Source organism: Sylvia atricapilla, chromosome 5 (genome assembly GCF_009819655.1).
Source record: "Sylvia atricapilla isolate bSylAtr1 chromosome 5, bSylAtr1.pri, whole genome shotgun sequence".
In the NCBI taxonomy this organism is placed as follows: domain Eukaryota; kingdom Metazoa; phylum Chordata; class Aves; order Passeriformes; family Sylviidae; genus Sylvia; species Sylvia atricapilla.
The window spans coordinates 37,360,417-37,383,869 of record NC_089144.1 but is presented as its reverse complement, the minus strand read 5'-3'; the positions used below and the strand labels follow the sequence as shown (position 1 = coordinate 37,383,869).

The 23,453-nt window shown below is 36.2% G+C and overlaps 1 protein-coding gene across 1 annotated transcript in view; it reads right to left on the bottom strand.

Annotated features, from left to right (window-relative positions):
• Positions 1-23,453, bottom strand: part of ZDHHC17 (zinc finger DHHC-type palmitoyltransferase 17) — a 66,812-nt gene that overhangs the window by 30,058 nt on the left and 13,301 nt on the right. The window contains exons 2-5 of the mRNA XM_066319207.1: positions 19,343-19,446; positions 10,568-10,690; positions 7,373-7,450; positions 5,856-6,000 (exon numbers count right to left, since the gene is read on the bottom strand). Of these exons, the coding sequence (XP_066175304.1) occupies positions 5,856-6,000; positions 7,373-7,450; positions 10,568-10,690; positions 19,343-19,446 (450 nt within the window). The remainder of the gene's footprint in view (positions 1-5,855; positions 6,001-7,372; positions 7,451-10,567; positions 10,691-19,342; positions 19,447-23,453) is intronic.

Below are 23,453 nucleotides of genomic sequence, written 5' to 3'. Positions count from 1 at the left end.
TCATGCTGTATAAGACCAGTAATTTCTAACTTACTATTAACCTTCAACATTAAAGACATATATAGGTGGTGAATTATTGCATTAAAAAGCAAAAGAAAATTAAAATAATGCACCAATATTTGAAAAGATACTTGCTTAGTCAGTATAAATACCACTGTCTGAATCCTACACTCTACTAAATGATAGCTGCACCTATTTTTCCACTTGCAAAGCAATTTTCCTTAGCTCACTGTGTTCCAAAGGTATTTATGTATCTGGATATCCAGTTAATGAATGCCAGAGAATTTTAAGGTTGGAAAAAAGCCACTAATAAAAATAACCTCCTGAGAAATAAAACTGATCTATAATCTCTTTTCTCTCCTGCCTAGGGAAGTTGGTAATTCCTAAATACTTCGAGGCAGATTAGTCTCTCAAACACATTTGGGCAGATTTCACAGACCAGCACTAACAAAATCATTGCAAGTTAATGTAATGCAGGATATGAAGTTTTCCTTAGAGGTAACAGAGCTATGACAGCATTTCCTATATCACTTCCCTCAGTTTTTACTAGGAAAATTAGATTGGAAAGCATTTCAATTAAGTCATCTGCTAAAGAAATTCCTCACAAAAACCCAGAAAATGACTGATGTTGCTTTCTGTCATCCCCAGAACCTCCTTGTGTCCAAGTAACTACAAAATGCCCAGCACCCTGGGATCCCTACTCATGCTGCTGCTAGCCCAACCCCAGGCAGTTGTCTCTGAGAAAATCCAACTTAGTTCCTCCAAATAATTGCTTTTAAAACACCTCTAGCCTGGAGATAACTTTACATTTCTAAGTTTTTACTGTGTTGCTTAATTAAAAATAAAAAGAAATTTTAAAAACATAGTTGATGGAGAGAAGATTGATTGAGAGAAGGAGATTGAAGTTGATTGAGAGAAGGAGAACAGTTACTTGATTTACTTGCTTGTTTGTTCAGAAGAGTTACATAATTTGAGATCAGGATATAAATCTCTTTACCCACAGTACTTGCATAGGTTAAATCCTTTTGAGCCTACCAGGACCATGCAAGTGCTGGCATTGCCTTTAACCCCCTGTGGTTGAAATCACAAAGGAAATTAGAATCACAGGCCAATCTCAAATTCATTCATCCTTGAGAAGCATGACTGATTCACAGCTCATAGTGTACTTGGAGGATTTTACAAATTACTGCAAAATGAACAATTACTCTTTCATCTTTAGATTTCTTATAGAAAAACACCTCCTTGTGACAGTAGCAATGTGTTTGGATATAAGTAGAACAATTCCTTCAATGATTCCATCTGACAAATTGAAACTACACTTTGCATACTTAGGTGACACTCAGTTAAAAGAAAAAAACTAAACCCATGAGCAGCAGAGAATTCCCTGAACATAAGTTACCTAGGCAGGCCACAGCTGCTACTCATATTAAGCTGCCATGTTGGCTGAGGCAGATACCTTTTGAAAAGAACTTTAAGGAGAGGCAAAGCAGCTACGATTGACTTGCACACTGTTGTATAGACGTAACAAAGATGTAGCTGCGGATAGCAGACACACCCTCTAACAAACCTCTCATCAAAAGTTCCTTGTTACTTCTCCAAATTACTACTATAACCACAGATCAAGTGACACATTTTAGAAAGGAAGTCCTGTTGCTGCTTTTTACCAAAGAGAGGGCTGAAGCAAAAACGTGGTTCAGCAGCTGGTTCATATTAAGAGACTGTTCTTCCATTCTGCTGTGTCCCAACAGGTACTTTAGCATTACTTCCTTGTTTAATTCTCAGTGCTCATGGAAGGGTGTACCTGTGCTGTTAGGACATGTTGCAAGCACTGCAAGAACCAAAGATTCCAACAATAAGTGATGCAATGATCAAAAATTGCACATACTGCTGCCCTTTGCACGTGGTTCTAATGCGAATTCCGTGGACAACAAATGGTAAAAATTCCTCTTGTTTTGTAAGTGCAACTGTGGTTCTGAAACAGAAAAAGCTTTGCACATGCAAAGATAACCAGACTTAATCCTAGGACACTAATACAAGATTGCACAAAAAGCTTCTAGAGACAAAAAATACTGGGGTGCAAGAGATTTCTGCATGAAAAGGAGCTGCAGCAACTCTTCTGCTGCTTAATACTACTTTCTGAAAGCAAGACTTGACAAGGAAGGATTCTGAAGAGCAGCTGGAGATTGGAGAAGCATTAGGCTTACCAGGACATTTAACAAGCAATCGTGAAACCAGTACTGTGATACAATACAGCCTTTTCAGAAGCACATATTGCATCAAGAGATAGCACTCAGAAAGTGGGATTTATTAAATCATACAAAAAGAAACTAAGAGTTTGATCCTCCTTAGAATCATTACTGCTTATTTCACAAAACACACACCTTCATAGAAAAGACTCATCACATCCTTGTCCAGAATCCTATTCTGCGTAAGGAAAAGATCCCTTTCACATCAACTGCTGCCCAGGGAAAGGAAAAAAGCCTTTAAAAGCATATAGTAAAAGAAGATTTTTCAGTAAGGCTGCTGTAAGTCTGACAATATTTCTTAATTTAGGAAAGACATGCTAGTTACTGACTACAAGCAGAGATTTTGTAAGATTTCCATAGAAGCAGAGATTTTGTTAAGACTCCCATGGAACTGCACACAGAACAGCAAGGAAGATTAACACACACAACTAAATCTACCTCATTCCTTCAAACAAAAGCTCTGTTCTGAATACACTAGTCCACCAGACACACAGTCAGTCTTGACAGTCCTAAGAAAGAACCCAGCTGGACTTATAATTCTCTAAGTAATGTGCTCTGAGTTAGTCTAGGAAATAAAACACTTGGTTCAGTGTTTTAACGGTGCCCTGAGCTTGGTGGAGAGAAAGAGCTTCAGTGTCAACTGAGGTGACAATGCTTAGGAGCACTGCTTATGTATCACAGCACTGAAGTAACCAAGGCTGCTGGTACCACTCTGGCATCTCTCAAGCTCGATGTCACCTACTTCAAGGCCATAACTCTGCAGGTGACCCCTACCTAGCTCGAGACACTAATTAACATACCAAAACTGCAACTCTAAGAATAAAAAATAATGGACTTGATGAGTAAGTGCAAGTTAAACTATGAAAATGATAGTTGAACCATGAGCATGAAATAGTTAAAACTATAATTTTAGAACTAGAATATTTCTTATGTGATATTACCCTACGAGCAATTTTACAGTCACTCATTATCTGTAATTAAGTTACCTCACACATGGACAGGATGATAACACATTCTTCAACCATTTGTATACCACATCCATATCTTAACTTATTCCAGGTGAATCTTTGTGTATGCAAAGTCCTAACATGGTTCTGGTATTTTAAGTAGTGTAAGCAAAATATCAGGCAGTCAAATTGGACACTGAACATTTTTAAGTGCCTTCAAGTTCTTTTTCAGTTTTCCTTTCTTGCATTTTTTTAAATAAAGATCTTACCTAAACCTGAACCGTGCTACAGATTCTGTTATTTGATTTCTAACTATATTTATATCATATATTTGTACCAGGCCTGATTTTGACCCAGGCAACCTACTGACACAAACAACATGTTCAAATTCTGATACAGCCAGGAATCAGTCTAAACAAAAAGCAACATCTACCATTGCTGCCTCTTGGCTGAGTAGTACTTGCTGGCATGAAAATGGGTTCACTTCCAATCAAAGCCAGAAGCCATCTGACTAATAGTTCTTCCCCTTCACCACACTCCAGAAGTTGGAGGGCTGAACTCAAGCCTCATATTGCAAATTTTACCACTGGCTGCTGCAGCCCAGAAGAAAGTGAAACAGCAACACTGAAGTTGGGTTCTGTTTCTGTCTCAAAAATGGACAAGGTAGCAATTAGGAACGATTTCTTTATCCACCTGTCAGTCCTTTATTCAGTTATGAAAGTTGGCTTTTCTTTGACCAGGCTCATCCACAAAGGCATCAGGATCTGAACTAACACAGCACAACAGTCTACACTGAACCCTTTTTTTGACATTTATTTTGCTGTCATTTGCCACATAGGTACTAGAATTAGGTTCAGAACATAGGCTAGCCTACTGTTTGGATATAAAGGAACCTGGCCTCTGTAAAGACAAAAGTAAACTAAGAAGCAATATGTAGGGTAAGCCCACAGAAGCAAAAGCAGTTCAAATTTCCAAATCTCAGCATGACAAAGAAGGTAAGAGAAGAAATAGAGGGAAGAGATTAAAGACCTCAGCACTAATTAAAGCAAACTTAACAAATAGAATCATGTATCTCCCACAGCTTCTAGATAAACTATGTAGTTTCTGCAGTTGTATGCAATATAGCTAGGGAACTATCATTTTAGGAATTGTTATTAAAATGCTAGTGATATTACTAGACTTTAAACATATAAATCAATACCTAATTTTTAAAGCTGAACTTTTTGAAGCACTATGAAAAATTACTGTTCAAGTTAATTTGAGTTTATATCACAGAAAGAATACCAAAATCATAGTTGAAAATATTTGAGAAATTTAATAAAATCAGTGTTTTAAAAACTACTGAAAAGAGCTGTTTTTAAACTAACAAGTTTGAAATTTTAAGGCAATTTTTGTGTCCCTATGTATGCACTCATGTAAAGACATACAGCTTCTTTTGGATTGAAGCATTATATGCTCAAATAAACAAGACAAATCTGTATATAAACATGAAGATGAACACAGAGAGACTTCATAATCACAGTAGAATACTTTAAAGACTATTAATATTTTATTAATGTTATGCTTAAAACAAGTTCATACTTGTGTAATATCAGTAAGATTTTTCTGGTAACATAAAACCCACATATAATTAACTACAAATAATTTGAGAAGGAAATACAAAATTTTCTCCTCATAAATACACATTCCTCTCCAACCATTATTTCTTATAAAACAGCAATTATACAAAATAGGATCAGACTCTTCTTTTCCCTAGTTTACTCTTCATCATATAGTAAGTACTGTTTTGCCAAACAGATACAAACTGAATACTGCCTGGAGCAATAGCTTGGGTTTTTTCACATGTACAGGTATAAGTAATTTTCTGCAGCAAATTTAGTATTTCTTTTACACAGATCAAACTCACTGCTTTCATATTCTACATGACTCACTGGATTGTATCTCACTTGGTATTTGAAAGAATAAGCAGAATACAGAAGTGTGTTAGTAGGACTGTCATAGAAGAGGAGGGCTTTGACCTTTCTATATAGTTTACACCATATTCAAATTTGTGCTTCAGGCACATGCCTGTGGGTTAATAAATCTACAAATTACAGTGCAGGGTGTGTAGCAAACAGGATCAAGTTTTTGAGCAGACAGAACAACAGATGGGACAAAACAGGAACAGCAATGAATACACATTATACACACACTTCACAGATCTAGCAGTAATACACGGGGCTAGCAGGAAGGTTTGGGATTGTTTCATTTTCTATTTACACATGGAAGTAATTATGAACAGCAATAAATTAAAAGTTCTCAACTGATGTCTCACTAGATTCTTTATCCATGTATAACTGATGATTCTATGAAGAATTCTACAACACTTGCTACCATTATCACAGTTACATTTACAGATTAAATTAATTATCAGAGCTAGGATTTCTATATACTACATTAGACAGGTGTGAACTAAAGCCAAAGTACTCAGACAACTATTGCAGGAAATTAATTTAATTGGTGGCACATTAACCCTGTAGTCTACAAAAAAGGACATGGAATTATTTTTGTATTTATTCAAGCAAATACTTTGCATTTCCTTAATGACAGGTGAAAGTTTCAAATATGTTCCTACTCTAAATTTTAGTAGAATCTTTTAAATATGGTATTACTTAAAATTTACCTGTCCCTTTGCTATGAGGTAAGCAACAATCGAAGTATGTCCAAACTGGGCAGCCAAATGAATACAGCTACATCCTTCTCCATCAATTAGCGACGGATCTGCCCCATATTTCATCAGCTGTACAACCATGGATAAGTGACCCTGTCTAAATGTAACAAAACACAAAAAACAAACAACTGGATAACTATATGCAGGAAAACTAATAAAATTTGAATAATGAAATACAACAAGTATGGTTAGCAGTTAATTACACTAACTCCGACACTTTACCTCATACTTTAAAAACAGCAACTGCCATGATCTCATTCTCCGACTAAGCAAAGTAACTCATATGAGAAATTCTATGCATACAGTGCACTCATCACATGCAATCTGCTTAATTGTACTGCATAGCAAAAAAGACACAAAAAAAAAGACACCAAAAAAAACCAAAAACAACCCCCCCAAAAAAAACCCCTAAGCTATAGTTGAGAAATTTAGTCTACTGTGACTTGTTGCAAACCACATACGAAAATCACTATTTGAAGAGATGTCAAACTGGCTAGATACTCTCAACTTTTTGTGGGGCTTAAAAACTGCAGTAAAACAAAAATAAAGGAAAAAAGGAAAACTGAAGGTCTACATTTCCTTCACACTATCTTAAAAGCTTATGCATCTTTTTGGCATAATGAGCATAGGCACTTCTTTCTTTTAGATACAGCATTTAAGTGTCAGTACACAGTTTCTGACATGAGCAAAAGACCTTTTCAATTTTGCAGAAGCCATTTCGGGCAGTGCTTCACAGAACTGATTACAGGTATGAACGAACACCAGGAAATTTAGTCAAGATTTTGTGCTATTAACACAGAATTAAAGACTCTGCTTTGTAACAAAAAGAAATATAGAAGCTAAAATCTTTAATAGAGGCTAACAAGCAAGTCCTCACCTTTAGCAAACATTATTTTGATACATTACATCTTCTAAAAGCTAATTTTCCAAGTCTCCTTTTGCCATATACAGTTAAAAATATTAATATGGATACTGTTTCTTTCCCAGTTATTTCTAGGTGGTTGTCTGAAGGAGCAGCTACTTCTTCAATTTTTTCAGCCATTTTATCATTCTCTGACCATCTTCTACATAAGAAACCTGATTTAAAGTACCTCTTTAAAAAAACTCACATATGCAATAGGACACTGCAAGGACCATGTCACACAAAATCACCCCAAGACCCATCTGCAAAAGTGCCACTGAACTTCAGATGACTTGACAAAAATAACACCTCAGAAGTAAGAGTAAGGTAAGTTGCCTATACTTTACTTGTTTTCCTATTGCAGCAATCATCTTCCTCTGTATCAGAGAAAACCATATGCTGAAAACTCCTTTAGTTCAAACACAGCACATTACAGAGAGCCCAGTTATCAAAGACTGAATTAATTCTAGTCCAAAGTATTCCCATAAAATACAAGCATTGCATAAAACTATCAGTACTCCATGTTAAGCAAACAAACAGAAGAACATTTCAGAAGACTTTTTCCTACCTTGTTGCCCAGTGAAGTGGGGTAGAATTTAAATCTCCTCCAAGCTGATCAACAATAGCACCTTTTGATATATAGTATCTGGAATAACAGAAATAGTAAACATTATTGCTTGTTTTGTTTAAATAGAAAGGACACAAGCGAGCATGTTCAGTGTTATGCAAAAGAGACAGTTAGAGATCAGAAGACCAGAACCTTCTCTTGCCTTCCTATAACCTTACTTTTTAGAGGTCATGCATATACTTGAAATTTTCTGGCATTTCTGACATGGGTTGGGAGATTAGAGATGCCTCCTACTGTGTTTTAAACATTATGCTATTTCCTAATTTTATTCTAAGTAAAATGGAATAATTGCTATATAAAGTAATACAAACTGTTCTACCACTGAAGTGTTTAATAAACTATTCTTAAATATTATAGGGCTGTTGCATTAAATAGAATTCTGAATTACTGATAAAAAATTATGGTGCTAGAAACTATAATTTTTAGAGAATTTTGGCTATATAGTAAAATTACATACCATTAGACTTGCAGCTTATATCATCACTAGAATAACCCTGCCGAAGTCGTTGATCCCAGAGATCACACTTAAGTTATACATTTAGTGAAGGACTGAGATTTTTACATACTTTTCAATTGTCATTAATCAAAGTACAAAAATCATCTGAGTATTTAAAAAATATTTCTAAATTATAGGATAGAAATTATTTTCCCCTGAAGAACATTTGTAAAAAGATGAGCTATCTGTAAGAACAAAGGAAGTTACCTATTTTTAACTGCGACAATTCATATTCACAGTAACTTGCAATGTTTCTGTGAACTGTTTTCATTAATGTTTTATCTGGGACACTAAACTGCAAATACCACTTTTCTTTTGTGAAAGAAAATGCATGTTATAGAAAGAAATAATGTTTTCAAATACAGGCCTTCCGAAAAGGCCTCTAGTTTTTCATTCACCACTATCTAACCTTTGAAAAGTACTGCCTAGCTATAGATTTGTAAGTGTTTGCACATTTCAAGTACCTGTGCCTACAGACTTTTCCCTTTGAAAATACATATCAGGAATATATGAACACTGCTCTCCCACCCACATGAGCTGTCCTTCAAATCCTCACCACTGAATTTCTGGCATCTCAAACTCTGCTAAGTGTTTCAAGACATGGCAAGAAGAAGGCCAACAAACAGAACAACTTGAAAAACATTATTCTTAAATAACTACCTTCATTTTCTAGAGTGCACATTGATTCAGAGAATGAAATTTCAAAAACAGCCCTTTTGGGAACTTTCAGAAACTGAAAAGTGCATGTCAGACTAAACACATCTAAAGAAAAAGTTTTAATACAGTTGCTTCAGAGCCATCAGACACAAGATTTGCAAAAAAAAACAAGAAAAAAAAACCCAACAGTGTGAAAGAGAAACAAGATCTGCTCCAATTGATGCAGGACAGTTCACTCCACTGGTCTCCAACACTAAAAGAAAAAAACTTCAACATCTTTCTGTAGAAGGGAACTTTTTTTTACTTCTCCATGAGAAAAAAGCAAAGATTTTGTGAGTCTTGGTCCCACCTAGGTGAAAACACAAAGCACATTATATGGTAAAGAAACAAAGTAGTTTTATCACAGTGAAGTAACAGCTACTAACTGAGGAGCTATTAATTCCTGCTTGGGAAGGAGCTCCAAAGGAAATCTTGTCTAGATAAAAAGACAGCACATAGAAATTCACAGTCAAAGCTTGGATTCATCTCTCTGATGTGACAGTCACTCATGGGGAGGTGAACACTAAACAGATTGTCTTCATTCAAACACTGGTCCTTGCAGAAAGGCAGAATACGTTCAGATTCTACTGACAGCAGAACTGCTTACTGGTTAGTAGGTTTTATTTAGAAGGAAGAACTTGCAGTTTGACAACTGGGAAAAGACAAGGCGACAAACTCCTGCCAGATGGTGCACTGAAATAACATTTTATGTTTCTTTAAGGGTGTTTTTAGACTTGGTTGAGATTTATCACTGCATTTCAGTTTCAGTATACAGAAATGGTACGATTTTTCTGCAAAACCAGACTGAGAACCTTACCTCCTTGTCTAAGCAGATCTTGCAGAAGGAAAATTGTGCTAGGTGAAAACGACCCTGAAGAAGGAACTGGGCAATCCCACTCAGTGAGTCATCTAAGCTTCCACTAGAAGATTCCAGGCATACAAGTCCTATTTAAGCAAACTACTTACACTCAAAGTAAGCAAATCTCATAAGAGGTCACCTTAAGAAGAAAATACTTCCACTGATCTCCACATTAGGATCACTAAGTCTTTGGCAGGCACTTGAAAACTACCTCAGCTTGCTTTCAGTGCATGAGGAATCAAAGGCCATACAGTCACTGTTATTAGAAGAAGGAAAAGTAGAAAGGAAATCCTTGTCTGTAGAAAGCTCGACACAGGGGATGGGGAAATGTAGGAAGCAAGTAACTGCAGAGACATAAGGCCATCTTTTGTATTTTTACAAAACTGAGTTGGAGATATCAATAGATCATAGTGTCATGATGAAAACAGAACAGTGCCGTAGACACTCATCCCTGGTTCTACAGAAATACAAAAAGGTTCTGTAGTTTTCCTTATTAATGGGTTTCACTGTTATCTACACTGAATCTCAAGTCCACAATAGATGGGATGAAGAAATGCTAAAAATAAGAGAAGTCTAATTCCAAGCCTGCACTCCTCACAGAGAAGCTGCTAAGCTACTTCACTGGAAAGAACTTACATAGTCAACACCCACTAAGCAAGACACTGAGATCTAGTATCACAATACTAGACAACTTTATCTCTGTAGTACTAAGTTTAATAGCCAACATATTAATGAAATTATCCACTGCATATAATGGGGAAATTGAGAACAGTCGGGGAAAGATGTTCAAGATAGGCTTGAACAAAAAGAAAAAAAACACTAAATAATTTAATTCTGAGGAAATAAAATTAACAAGTGCCTTGCAAAAAGAGAGTGAGAGAGCACACAATAAGGTAACTGAACAAAAATAAATCGAGATCCCTGAAAGAGAGAGGAACAGAGGAACCTGAAGTGGAAGAACCGCATAAAGAGAAGATGCAAATTAGACACAATAAATTTAAAAACATCAAGTTGTCCTAAAAAAAGAAATCGGCATTTTTAAGGACACAGTTAATTTTTGTTTAACCTGAAGTGTAATACATACTTCACCAGATCTATCCTGTTGTTGATTGCAGCCCAGTGGAGAAGTGTTACATTTTCTTTGTCTGGCTGTCGAACATCATAACCAGCTTCCACCAACTCTCTACATCGTTCATATATTCCATACCTTGAAGAATAAAGTAAGATTTGTCAAAATGCTTACCTTAGATGAAAATGCATTCAGCAAACACCATACTTTTGGTCACAATACAAAATCTTCAATAGAAGAGAAATGAAGAAGAAACTTTCCTTTTCTATATGATTACAAATGTGTTGCAACAAAAAGCTTCCGCTGACAGAAGTTACATTAAACAAATCAAGGTATTTACAGAATACTTTTGTCCACAGAAAACAGTACTGCACAGCAAGTATCTACTGGTAGTATTTATCTACCAGTAGTATACTAAATTTAAGTAACTGCTCACTTTCCAGAGACTCCACCACCTTTGTTTCTCTCACTTTGGTTCGCCTTCCTTTCCAGCTCTTGAAGAGTAAATAAAACTTAGTCAGCTGATTTGACAGTATTTTCCTAAAATTCAGAAGATCATCAAGCCAGCTACAAACACCATAGCAGCTCAAGTATTTCCCATTCTTCTTCTCAAGACAACAAATAGTAAGCTTTCTGATACAAGTTATTATGATTTTATTTTTATGGGCACTTTGAAATTCAGTACATTAATATGAAATTAATTATTTTATTAAGGAGAATTATTAAATGTGATGTACAGCCATTGGAAAAAAAATTCTGCACATATTTGAAAGTTGAAACAAATCAGGAAGCATAAACATCACTTGGGCATTTAATGTAGGAGTAACTCCAACATTAAATAATTTTTGCCTCCATGTTTACACTGTTTTACCACTATTTCTAGTGACAAAAATGCAATGCAAAAAAGTGAGTAAAGATTAGATTTCAAAAACCTGTACATCCCAAAGGGGTTTCATCTCAAGGAGGAGAATGTGGGAACACCTTGAAATCAAAGTCAATGCCTTGGGATACCTGCCTTCTGCTAAAACAGAATTTTAACAACCTCTCAAAGTTGGGACTTAGTTAAAGTTTTTCATACACTGCTTCTATGTTATACTTTCTCCAGAAGAGACAGCCTTAGAAAAGGCTCTTTGGTTCCACTTGATCAGCTTGCATAACTGATGCAGAGACCTTCTTCCTAAGGTATTTACCATTCTTACTTTTTCTTTCATGTATTTGAATGGAATCTCAATCTGCATGGTGCTCCAAAAATGAAGATCAAATGACCCAAGCCAACAAAACCCAGGAATACTTTCTAAGCCTGTCACAGATTTGAAGTACAGAAATTAGTTGGACGCTATTAAAAAAGTACTAGACATAGCAGCCCACTCATATCATGTTGTTTTCAATTTCTTAGGAAATTGCATGAGAAACTATGAAAAATGCTGGAAATTGTTGTCATACTTATTATCTTTTCAAACATTAAAAGAGATCAGAACAAAGACTATTGCATGCAGTATATACCAAGTGGTAACGCACCGGTAAAATGTGGTCCTTCAGACTGAGTAAAAAAGCAGCAGCCACAAACAATTGTGACAACAAAGCTTTTTTTTTAGTACATTGGGGCAGGTGGAAATAAGATGTTTGGGTTACGACGACTTAAAAATATGCAACCAGCTAGACAAGATACACATACTCAAACAAACAAAACTGCCTGGAAAACTGGTAAGGTTGGAAGTCAATCCAGCCTTGAGGCACACCACCTACCAGGTCCTAGTTTAGATCAGCAGCGTGGCCTAATGAGTGCCTGTTCAAATGGCTTAACACATACACACCATTCTCATGCCATCTGGAAGGGCCACTGAAACAAGTCAGGACTACAAAAGGCAGGTCAGGCAAGAACAAGGAGTCAAGGGAAAGGAGGAGAGATGGGGAAAGACAGACCTCTGAAACCAGGCCAGCAAATTCTGATCTTCCTACAGTACAATATCACACTGCCATATTACAGTGTCTTAAGGCAGCTTGGAAAATGATTCATATAGAATAGCAATGCAACCATTTGTTGACAAGCTGTTCTGCTCCAGTCAGCTGTTCTAACACTCCTTCCAGCTGGAGATAGCCTGCTGCCTTCACTTAAACTACAAATTGAAACCATAATGTAAGAAATAATTCACCTAAGCCCTGCTATCAGTTTTAACAATCACCAGCTTAAAAAATGCTATCAGTTTTAACAATCATCAGCTTAAAAAAACGTAATGTCTAAGGCTGAGTTGAGCTGACTCTCATCCTGCTTAAGCAAGCAGTACAAAACAACAAGTAGAATTTTTTTTTAAATAAAATATTCTAAGTTATTGGAAAGATACAAAGAATGTAAGGATACAATAATATTAACTTCCTATGAAATGCAAGAGGCAGTCACATAAAGCTTTCATGCAATGGATTAGGATTTTCCTTACATGTATTTGTTTTGGGTGAGATTAAGGTACTTGTTCTTCAGAGCGCTTCCTATGAGCCTATGTTTAATATTTGGGAGCAACATTTTAGCTGCTGCTGAGCAGTGCTTATACAGGGTCAAGACCTTTCCTGCTCCTCATGCTGCCATGCCAGTGACAGGCTGTGGGTGCACAAGAAGTTGGGTGGGGACACAGCTGGGACAGCTGATGCCAACTGACCAAAGAGATATTCATGGCAGTGGGCTCAGCAATAAAAGCTGAGGGACAAAAGAAGGACATCTGGAGTGAAAGTGCTTGTCCTCCCAAGTAACCATTACATGGACCTGAACACCCACCTGTCACATGGGAACTGGTGAATGAATTCCTTTTTTTGCTTTGTTGTGTGTGCAGTTTTTGCTTTATCTATTAAACTTTGCTCAAACTTTTGGTCAATTTCTCCATCCCAGCAGAGGGGAGCAAGAGAGCAGCTGCATGGGGCTCAGCTGCCCAGCAGTTAAATCACTCCATCACTACTGGCCAGCTACGGCAAACTGCACATACGCTTCAAGATGAGTGTCCTACCAAGTCGACAACACAATGCAAAATGAACCTCCTTGAAAGCAACCTTTGATGGCTACCCAAGCTTTTGTTAGACCATGCTGCTAAGACAGGTGTAACCAAGAAGCACCGTCAGAGTCTTGGGGAAAGGGTGAAGAGGGGCGATTATTCTTTAAGGGTTTTTGTGGGGGGAGGTTGGAGGGGTTATTTGTCAGGTTATTCAATTAAAAGCAAAACTCCGGTCTTACAGAGAATGTGATGCTACTTTCTGAAGGAACTTGGCTTAACAAAAGCTGTCACAAGTGACCCTGCAGCCTGTTGAGGCAGAATGCAGGTGCCGTTCCCAGAGAATAGCTCCATTATGCTCCACTGATGGTTACAAGTACCTCCTTCCAGAATTCACCTGTACACTGCAGTAAGATCCTGGGCAAAGACTGCTGGCATGGCTTCAGATACAAGAAGGAATAGTAGGAATAGATTCCTTCTTTTGGGCTTAGCACCACAGACTTTCTATTCTTCCCACTAGAAGGCAATCTGCAAGTCACAGTACATGGTACTACTTGGCCACAAAACAGAACGTGAAATTCTGCAATACATCAGAACAGCCTTGACAGGAAAACAAGGCTCTTTCCCAAAGTGATACTGAGAATGAGGTATACAGCAATTTTTTAATTTAAGTCACCTTCAGTTTGTCTGTTCCTAGCAATTTACGTCTTGTATTTTGAACTCAATCATAACTGTTTACTAGATGCAGCACACAAGGTAAAATTTTATGAATCTTCAATGTATTAAATTGTCAGAAGAGGATTTAAGGATCTTGACAGACAGACTCTGCCTGGCAAAAATGTTAGGAATTTACAACAATTTTCTCCTCTTCCTGGAAACAGCAGGCTTTCTACAATTAAATAAAACACAATCTGCTGCAGCTGTGGTTTCTTCAGCTCTGTCCCAGAAGTGCAGCATTTTTCTCTCACAAACAACCTACAGCCTTGTTCCATCCATTTGCTGCAGCTGACTTCACCTTGCCTTCTCCAAAGGTTCATGACGTGCTGTTAGGTTAGAAAATTACAAAGTCACCTATTTCAGACACTCAGCATAATCACGCTTGCAATGCTGTTATAAAGGGCTCTATGCCCTTCAAGAGTAATGGAGAGTAAGATTGAAATCCTCACAGGAGACATATATATTAATCTAACAAATATTCAGCATTGGAGTGAATTCTAGAGGGTGATGCTGTAAACATCAATATGGAGCATAACTAAAGCATATTGAGTCTGTCTTGTTCTGAAAGAAACGGAATAAGCCCAGGACAAAGATACCATTGTGCAAGTTCATTTTGGTACCACGGCCTCTAAGCTATTTCAGTAACTAACCTGTAACATTTTATTTGCCATCACAGGTTAAAGATATTCTGACCTTAATACTTTGAAAAACAGTACTCTACAGCCTTCTGCATTTTAAATATGAAATCCATTTTCTATTCTATTATATACAAACACATAGACTCTTGAAAATAGACACTGCCAGCTTTGCAGCACGATTAACATTAAATTTGGTGACAAAAATAGGAAGGAATCTCTCTACAGTGAGCACATCACCATGCCAACAAAGAGTAGGTAAACCAGGAGCTTGCTCCCTCATCTTGCTATCATTGTAACTCAAATCAAAGCTGTTTGAAATGCAATTAACAGAAAAATTATCTTTTTTCTCTTTGGAAATCTCATTCCCATGAATAATGGTCATAAATACTAACAAAGCCTTTAACACACTCTCAAGGTTTTTGTGTTAACAGTAGGACAGTTTTGTTTTCAACAGAAAAGGCTTAACTCAAGAGCTGCTTAATAGACCATTAACAGCAGTGTTGAAAGAAAAGGAATTCAGCTCTTAAATACTGTTCCAAAGCCCTGAATTATCTAGACAGCTGTGGCCATAAAACTAATGTGGTTAAAAAAGTCCCACCCTTCCACAAGAACTAATGTCAGGTACATTTCACTTTCAGCAATATAATCAACCCCTTGGGCACAAAATAATCAGGAATAATGGACATGTACTTATGTCACAGTCTGTCCACTCTCTCCTGTGAGTAGCCCAAAAGAGCCAGGAGTAACTGTTCCTTTGGTGAACCCTTACCAATTTTAATTATTCCATCTATACAGGTTTTTTAATCAGTTACCCTATGACACTTATGAGAAATAGTCATGAAAAAAGTATGTATCGAACAATCTTTTCCCTTCGCAAGGTTCAACATGATTAATATTTTACGCTGCACTATTTCACAACGCACACAACTTCATTTTGAATGATCTCATTGAATAAAACTTAAAAGAAAAGTTAATCTTGTGAAAATGAAATCATAACACTTGAGCACAAGGAATCAATCTTCCAAATGTCACAAAAGCACTTATTAATAGCATTAATGTTTAATACCCATGTTCATAATGGTCATTTAACTCACTTTCAACAAAGCTGGGATTTGATCAAACTCCCTACAAGCCAGAAGTGTCTATTCACTCTCAACAGAACACCACAATGCAACGATTAATGTGTCTCCGGTTTTGTTCTCCTAGTGACAGCCCATCACATGCTTCTCTACCTGAGAACTTTAGCTACTTCTCAGCTTAAAAGATTTAAAACAAAACGAAGGCAGCAACTTTGTCAAGTTAACACCGAATGCTTCCCAAGACATAATATTAAAACTTATGACTGCTGCCTTAGATGAGAGAGGGCTATTGCTGTCAGACAACAGAAATAAACATACCCAACGTATCACTATTAAATTTCACTTTTAAATCACTTCTGATGTTTTTTTTGTTTTGTTTTTTTTAGACAAGACTCCATTCCCTCCCTGGAGCTCCAATGAGAACTGTGAATATCAGATAGGAACAAAACCAAAGGCAAGCATGGATGAATTTTTTACTATTCTTCTGAATATAGTTTTTCAAATACAGATGAGTGGCCTGCTTCTACTTTCAGAAACAGAGTGGAGACTTTCTATGAACCAAACAATTTTTCTATAACCAAATATAAGATGGCAAAAAATTATACACACGTTCTAACATCTGCAACATGAAGGTCCACGACAGTGCAACTTCTAAAGCTACCTAGATGCTCTTGGACGTGTTTATAAAAGTCAGTGAAAAGTGTTCTTTGTAGGAATAGGTACTAAAACCAAATACTATGACTTTCACTCCAGCAAAAGTTTCTGCAAAATGAAAAACCGAGACTGATTATTTTTGATACAAAATCTGCCAAGGGCCCCAGGTCTTTGTGAGAACTTATGAGAAGCATATTGGATAAAAAATACAAATACCAATAAATTCTTTTCAGTGAGCCAAATCACTGCTTTCTATACAAAATCTTAATGTGATTATAAGAAGTTATTATATTTGTAGCTTGTACCGTATGAGCATGTTAATTTAATTAGTGTCTAATCTACAGATTAAGAAGATAAAGCATTAAACAGTCCAGTAAGATATGAAGCAAGTTATAGAAGAATATAAAGAGTTTGCAAGCTCTTATTTTTCCTTGCTGAAAAATAAAATTGAGTGGACTATTTTATTAACATTCTTTTATTTCTGTGTAATCTAGTGTTAATAAAAACATGTCAAAATAAAATTCTAAACTCCAACAGCATATAGAAAATATAGATGAGTTTTAAATGTTTTCATCCCATTTTTCTTACTATCATCTTTAAAGATTAAGGAATTACGCTCTCAATTTTCATGTATGTTGGCACAATAACATAACTAATTGTTTTTTCCAGGAGAAACTGAACTTGGGGAAAAAAACCCCACCCAAACCAAGAGACTAAAAATAATTCTTATATTTCGCTACATCTTGCTTCAACTTACTGACCTGCTTGGAGGAAGAGTTCTAGGAGACTGATGTGTGGCCCCTTTTTAAAAAAAACATATTTGTGGCATCTTTCTTACATTTGCACTGAACTAGAAAGTAAGGAAAAATCAGCAGATACTTTCATCTCAGTGAATATTAATATTTGAGGATAAAGGGTAGAACACAAGATCACCTATTTTTCCTACATGGATGTGATAGTTTATGCTTCTATTAATGCAAATAGCTACATCATTTTAGTTAAAAAGTATATTTCCAAGAACACTGAACTAATTAAGCAGCAGCATTATTTATGTTACTGCAAGTCTTGTGATATTGGTGGGTTTATTTTCTACCTTAAATTTCAGAGATATTTCTCTTTATGACAGACATGGCCTTCAAAACCTAGTAAACGCTTAAATAATGTGTCTGAGAGGACACAGCCGCAAGCTACACCAGAGGAAGTTTAGGCTGGATATTGGAAAAAAAATTCTTCACAGAAAGAGCTGTTCAGCATTGGAATGGGCTGCACTGGGATGTGGTTGAGTCACCATCCCTGGAGGTGTTTAAAGAAGACTTGATGAGGCAATCAGTGCCATGGTTTAGCTGATAAGGTAATGTTGGGTCAGAGGTTGGAGTTGATGATCTCAAAGGTCTTTTCCAGCCTAGTTTATTCTATGATCTCTCCTTTGAGTCAGGGAAGTGCTGCCTTGATACCACAACTTGACCATGTTGACAGTCCCCCTTCCCTGCAACAACAATATTAGGGCTACAATATGAAACTGCAGTCCTTGTGGCAAGACGTCAACTCATAGCTCTTGGTTCTTGTAAGGAGACCAGAAAAGAACTGTAACAACTCAGCGGAGAGCACAGATCAGCCTGAATCTGGGGGTTAAGAGGGACAATGATATTTTAGGTTTTCAAACATGCAATGAGCATACAAGAATAGAAGTAGGTAACTTGTAAAACCACTTCTGCTGTCAAACATGCTTCCACACTTTTATAAGAAGCAGCTAGTTTGATATCATGCCAATATTTTAATGCCTAAAAATACCCTAATGTGACTATTATAGGTTGCAGTGCTACTATTAAGTATTTAGAGCAACAATAGCTGAGTCAGACATCTGTTTCAGGAAGCTAAACTCCTTACAGGTCAAAACAAAAAGTGAAGGAAAGTACATACTTCCTATGCCTAAACTGGGCCTATGTCACATGCAGAGCTGCAAAGCTGCTTTCAGTTCAGGCAGAGATTTTTTTCCTAAGAAAAAAATGCAAGAAAAATCTTCTCTTAAGAAAAAAAAAGGCAAATAACTCTGCAAGATTCATCATGGTTTAAGCATTCAAAATAACAATACAATAATAAAAATGTAAACCTTACAGAACTATCTCAGCTCATTGAAAAAAAGTGATGGTGGTGATGGTTTCTGAATGGCAAACAGTAGCAAGCTAAAAAATAGTGTTGTGACAACTTTCTGGAAAGTCTTGTAAATTAGTGTCTGCTACAGGACTGTAAAACAAACAAATTTGTATAACACATCTGCATAAAGAGTGCAATTAAATCTGCACTCAGTTTACTCTTGCAGTCCTCCCTCAGTACTAAACTCAATTCTACAGTAGGATTGAGACTGCAAAATCAGAGATAATGGAAGTTAGAGATACATTCTTTCCAACCTATAAATCGATCAAACCCTTATATTTGCATATATAATAGGTTTGCTTACCTATCACCACCTATGGAAAATAAACATCAGTACCATTTTCTCTTCCAACAATCTGTCCAGCAACCACCTATATTTACAACTTACCACAATTCCCCCCATATTTTTTAATACAATTATCATAAATTTGTCATAACAGTAATTCTGTACTTCTGAAATCTTTACTATTGGATTTAAAATTTATCTTCCACTTCACACAAATAAAACAATCTATTTTACTGTTTCTAACTGATACAAACACAGATAAATCTAACGTTCAAAAATAAACTTACTGTGTGGCTTTGACAATGTCCCAAGTGCTGTAATCGTCAATGTGGCTTTTCCGTCCAAGAGATTCACTGTATCCATGGTTATAATGGCTTTGAGGTTTTATTTCCTAAAAAAGACGAATTTACTTTTAGGACACTCAAATCAGCAAGTTTCTGAGAAAAAAAAATTATAAGCAAAACTAAAACCAGTACACAGTTCAATGTACTATAAAGCCACCTAAATATACAAGTGGTACATTTCCACATTTTGGAAAGCAGGCCACTATATTCTCCAGTACACTTTTCAAACACTTTAAAGAAAACACAACTTGCAATCACGGGGTTCTGCCAAATTCTACACTTTTTTCCTACTTGTATTTTTACAGAAGGCTAACAAAAACTAAGAAAAAATTTCTTTATGTAGTGTTGGGTTTGGGGTTTTATTTTTTTGTTTGCTTTACTTTACTCTTACAAACATAACATAACATAGGTAGAAAAGCTGTTTGCCATGAACTGGCCAAGTCTCACTCTGTTACTGCAAATAAATGTTGCATTTCAAACAGCAGAGATTATCTGTCGATGTTTAAGCTGTGGGTCTCAATAGTAAATGGCATGACCATGACATGTTCTTTGGCTCCCTGAGTTAATTCTGTTGATGAAGGGCAACACTTCCAGGCTCAGTGCTTCCTTTGGTGGAATCTATATTCAAACACTGCATTAATACATCACTAAGGCAGCAACACACAGTTGTTCTTTACAAACACATGAAAGCTCAGCAAGCTGAAATGGAACAATTAATTTTATACATCTTCTGGACAATTTTCTATGTGTTGCAGATGCCATCACTGACTGCCTGTGTGCATCAGCCATGCAATTCAGTATAGCTACATAAAAAGCATCAAAACTGCAACATGGATGAAAAAGAAAAAAAAAAAAAAAAAAAAGGAGAAATCTCTCTGCAAGTTCTAAAAATGCATTTCAGTTGATTTTGTTAAAATGTATTACTTTCAGTTTTCTCCAACATATACCTCCATGAGAAGAATTATTCATCTTTAATCTAAACCTGGAAAAACTTTTAAACACCTTATGAGAAGTGTTTAATTAAAACAGTTCCAACTTCTGCTTAGCTATTGAAATGAGCAATCAACTTGTTCATTATACAATACAGATTTTTAATTTTTTAATAAAGATTAATGAGTCAAGACAATGATTATGTAGTGAACCCAAGCTTAACAAGGATTCATAGTCCCAAATCTCCACTACTACCTCTTCCTAAAGGTGTGTGTTGCCCTGTTAGTTCAACTAAGAGATGTATTACAGCTAGGGAGAGTTGCAATTGCCAGCAGGAGCAGGCCTTCCAATTTCTCAAGTTCTCTCAGCTGGGCAGTAATTTCTGCAGAAGGAGCTGTCAGGCACAATGAGAAATAACTTCTTACTGTGCCCAGTTGTGACTAGTGAGCCAAAGTGTTTTCTTGCTTCCTGTGGCATTAACCAGCTCTCCATTGAATGGACGGGAATTTAAGTGAACTGCCCTCTAACCCTCAGCCTAACCAAATAGCATGTTGGCTGCTATTTTAAAATAACTATTTCTACTCTAAAATTATTGCATATGTCATCTCTTTTAAAGAGGCTAAAAAGAATTAAGTCTGAAACCCACATTTTAAGTATTTCTAGATTTGAAAATGCTGAAGTACCACCTAGGCAGAAGTCTAAAAACTTTGGATATCAATTATAATTACCAAGAAATTAGTCTAGCTGCAAATCTGAAAACTCTCAATACCTATTTAAAAACTGAGTAACTTTAGTTGTTTGTATTCATTACACACAATATACCTACTAGAGATAGAAGGAAAACAAATCTAAGTAAGAATTTCTAATGCATTAAGTACATTTTGTTGCACTAAATTAATATAGTAATTTATACAAATAGAAAAAATTATGAAAATTTATACACTAAAAATTCAAGATATTGAAGCATTTAGAGCTTTAAAACCAGAACACAGCTAACACTGATGGACTAGTGCAGCAAGTCTGCATTTTCAAAACAGGCTTATTTTTATGCATGACTTTTCTTCAAAAAACCAAATTTTTACAATTCACACAGTACCTAAGTGATCAGCAGATTATATATATACATATACTTTTTTTTGACCACAACATTATTCTGAAGCATTTAATTTTTCTTCCCTAGCCTGAAAAATTACCTAGATGAACCAATCAAGCATTGCCAGCCCAGCAGGAAGGTTGCTCTGTTGCCATCTCTACAGGAGAGACAACCTAAAAATGTAACAGGGCATCTGCTGTCATCCAAATAGTACGTTACAACCAATCCTCTTACAATTCAGAAACACAGCTTTGCTTTGTATCTGAAAAAGGCAACAGCTTAACCAAACCTTTTTTTTTCCCAGCTACTAGATAAGCCAGAGTGTTATCTGAGTAAAAGATACTGGGAAAGACACCAGAGATCATTACAATTTAAAAGAGAAAGTAAAACATAAGAGAAGACTATATTCATTATTTTGTCCCACATGAATTTTTTTCTTTTCCATCATATTAGGAAAAAAAGCAGGATTTATACCATCTCTGTTAACCCAGTATTACACCACACAATGGCAGCAGTGTTATCAACTTGTAATGCTCAGAACCCAAAATGCTAAAATAAGTAGACCTGAACAAAAAAACATTCACTGTCCAGGAGCATCTTGATGAGGAGACAGTAGTTTGATGTATTTTTTTTAGCCTCCCACAGCTACTGGAAAGGGAAAAAGTCTCTCATCTAACATTTATTAAAAACAGAGAAACTCAGGCCGTTTTTCAGTCACATATTCGTGTACCAGAGATTTTTATTAATTTGCATTTTCCTGACCACTTCAAGCAAGTAAACCCAGTTTCTGTCCCATTATACCTACACCAGTCAGTCAAGAGAGCATTTCCAAGCAGTATAGTGCCTTTATGTCAGCCTAGAGTGATTATGATACTTATGTTTTCACAAACAGGTTTATGGGACTACAACAAAACCTTAAGCATTAATTAGTAACGGTGTAAACTCAAGAAGTGAAAGGTGATATTAGCTCCTGTTATAGCAGCTTTCTAATAACCTAAAGCTAATGACAGTACTCTTAACTTCAAAAATATATATATTCCTTTTGTACTGATAGTATCTCTGAATTGCTCTTTTTAACAGAATTCAAAAGTTTCAGTATACATTAATGCAAAGTGAAAAATGCTCAAATTTGAGGTGATGGCAGGTGAAGCATGATACAGGAGTAACCAAAAAACAGTTCTCCCTTTTTCCCCCCCCGTATGAACATGAGCATCTACAATCCATTTGTTTAATATAAAGACTCACAATAAATATAAACTGAAAATGAACCCTACGTTTCATAACTTATTGAGACAGTTGAGTTCATATTTTATGTTTAGGAGTAGTTGAAACAATTCCTAAAATCCCCAAAGTTTTATGAACATCACAGCCTCCAAAATCATACCACAGAGTCTTCTATACCACAGTGTAAACTGTGGAAAAAAGGATGACTTTAGATGTGCCTGAGAAGAATATGCAGACACTGCTCATTTTAGAAGTAAATCTTTAGCATTAAATCCCAGTAAAGCATATAAAATCTGAATTCTCAGCCAATACAGTCAATTCTCTGCAGCCTGGACAAAGATACCCAATGTTAAACTCAAAATTTATCACTCATTATTATCTATGCAACTTGACAGTAGCATGCTGACTACTTCAAGTGCCATTCTATGAGGGTACCTCGTACCTGGCATTTTGAATGCCTAGTTTATGACTGTAATCCACAGAGTAACCTCTGGGTTCCTAAGTCAAAAAGCTATCATGAGTCAGGAGAAAGGAAAACCTGGATTTTGTGAGTCAAGTAATACTTGATAGGTGATAGGTGATTTGGACCAAGTCAGTGCAAATAATGCTGTTATATACTATGCTTGGCTGACAAGGCAAAAATGAAAGAAGCAAGGTAGCAGCTAGGAACCGAAAAGAACTGTTTTCAGAGTTCTGAAATTCCCATGCAGGGCCAGGGCACCAGAATATAAATGCGGAAGAGTAGTTTTTCCTAATTATTCTAGAAAGAACAATTTAGAAAGAAAAACCGAAGACTAATACTAAGAG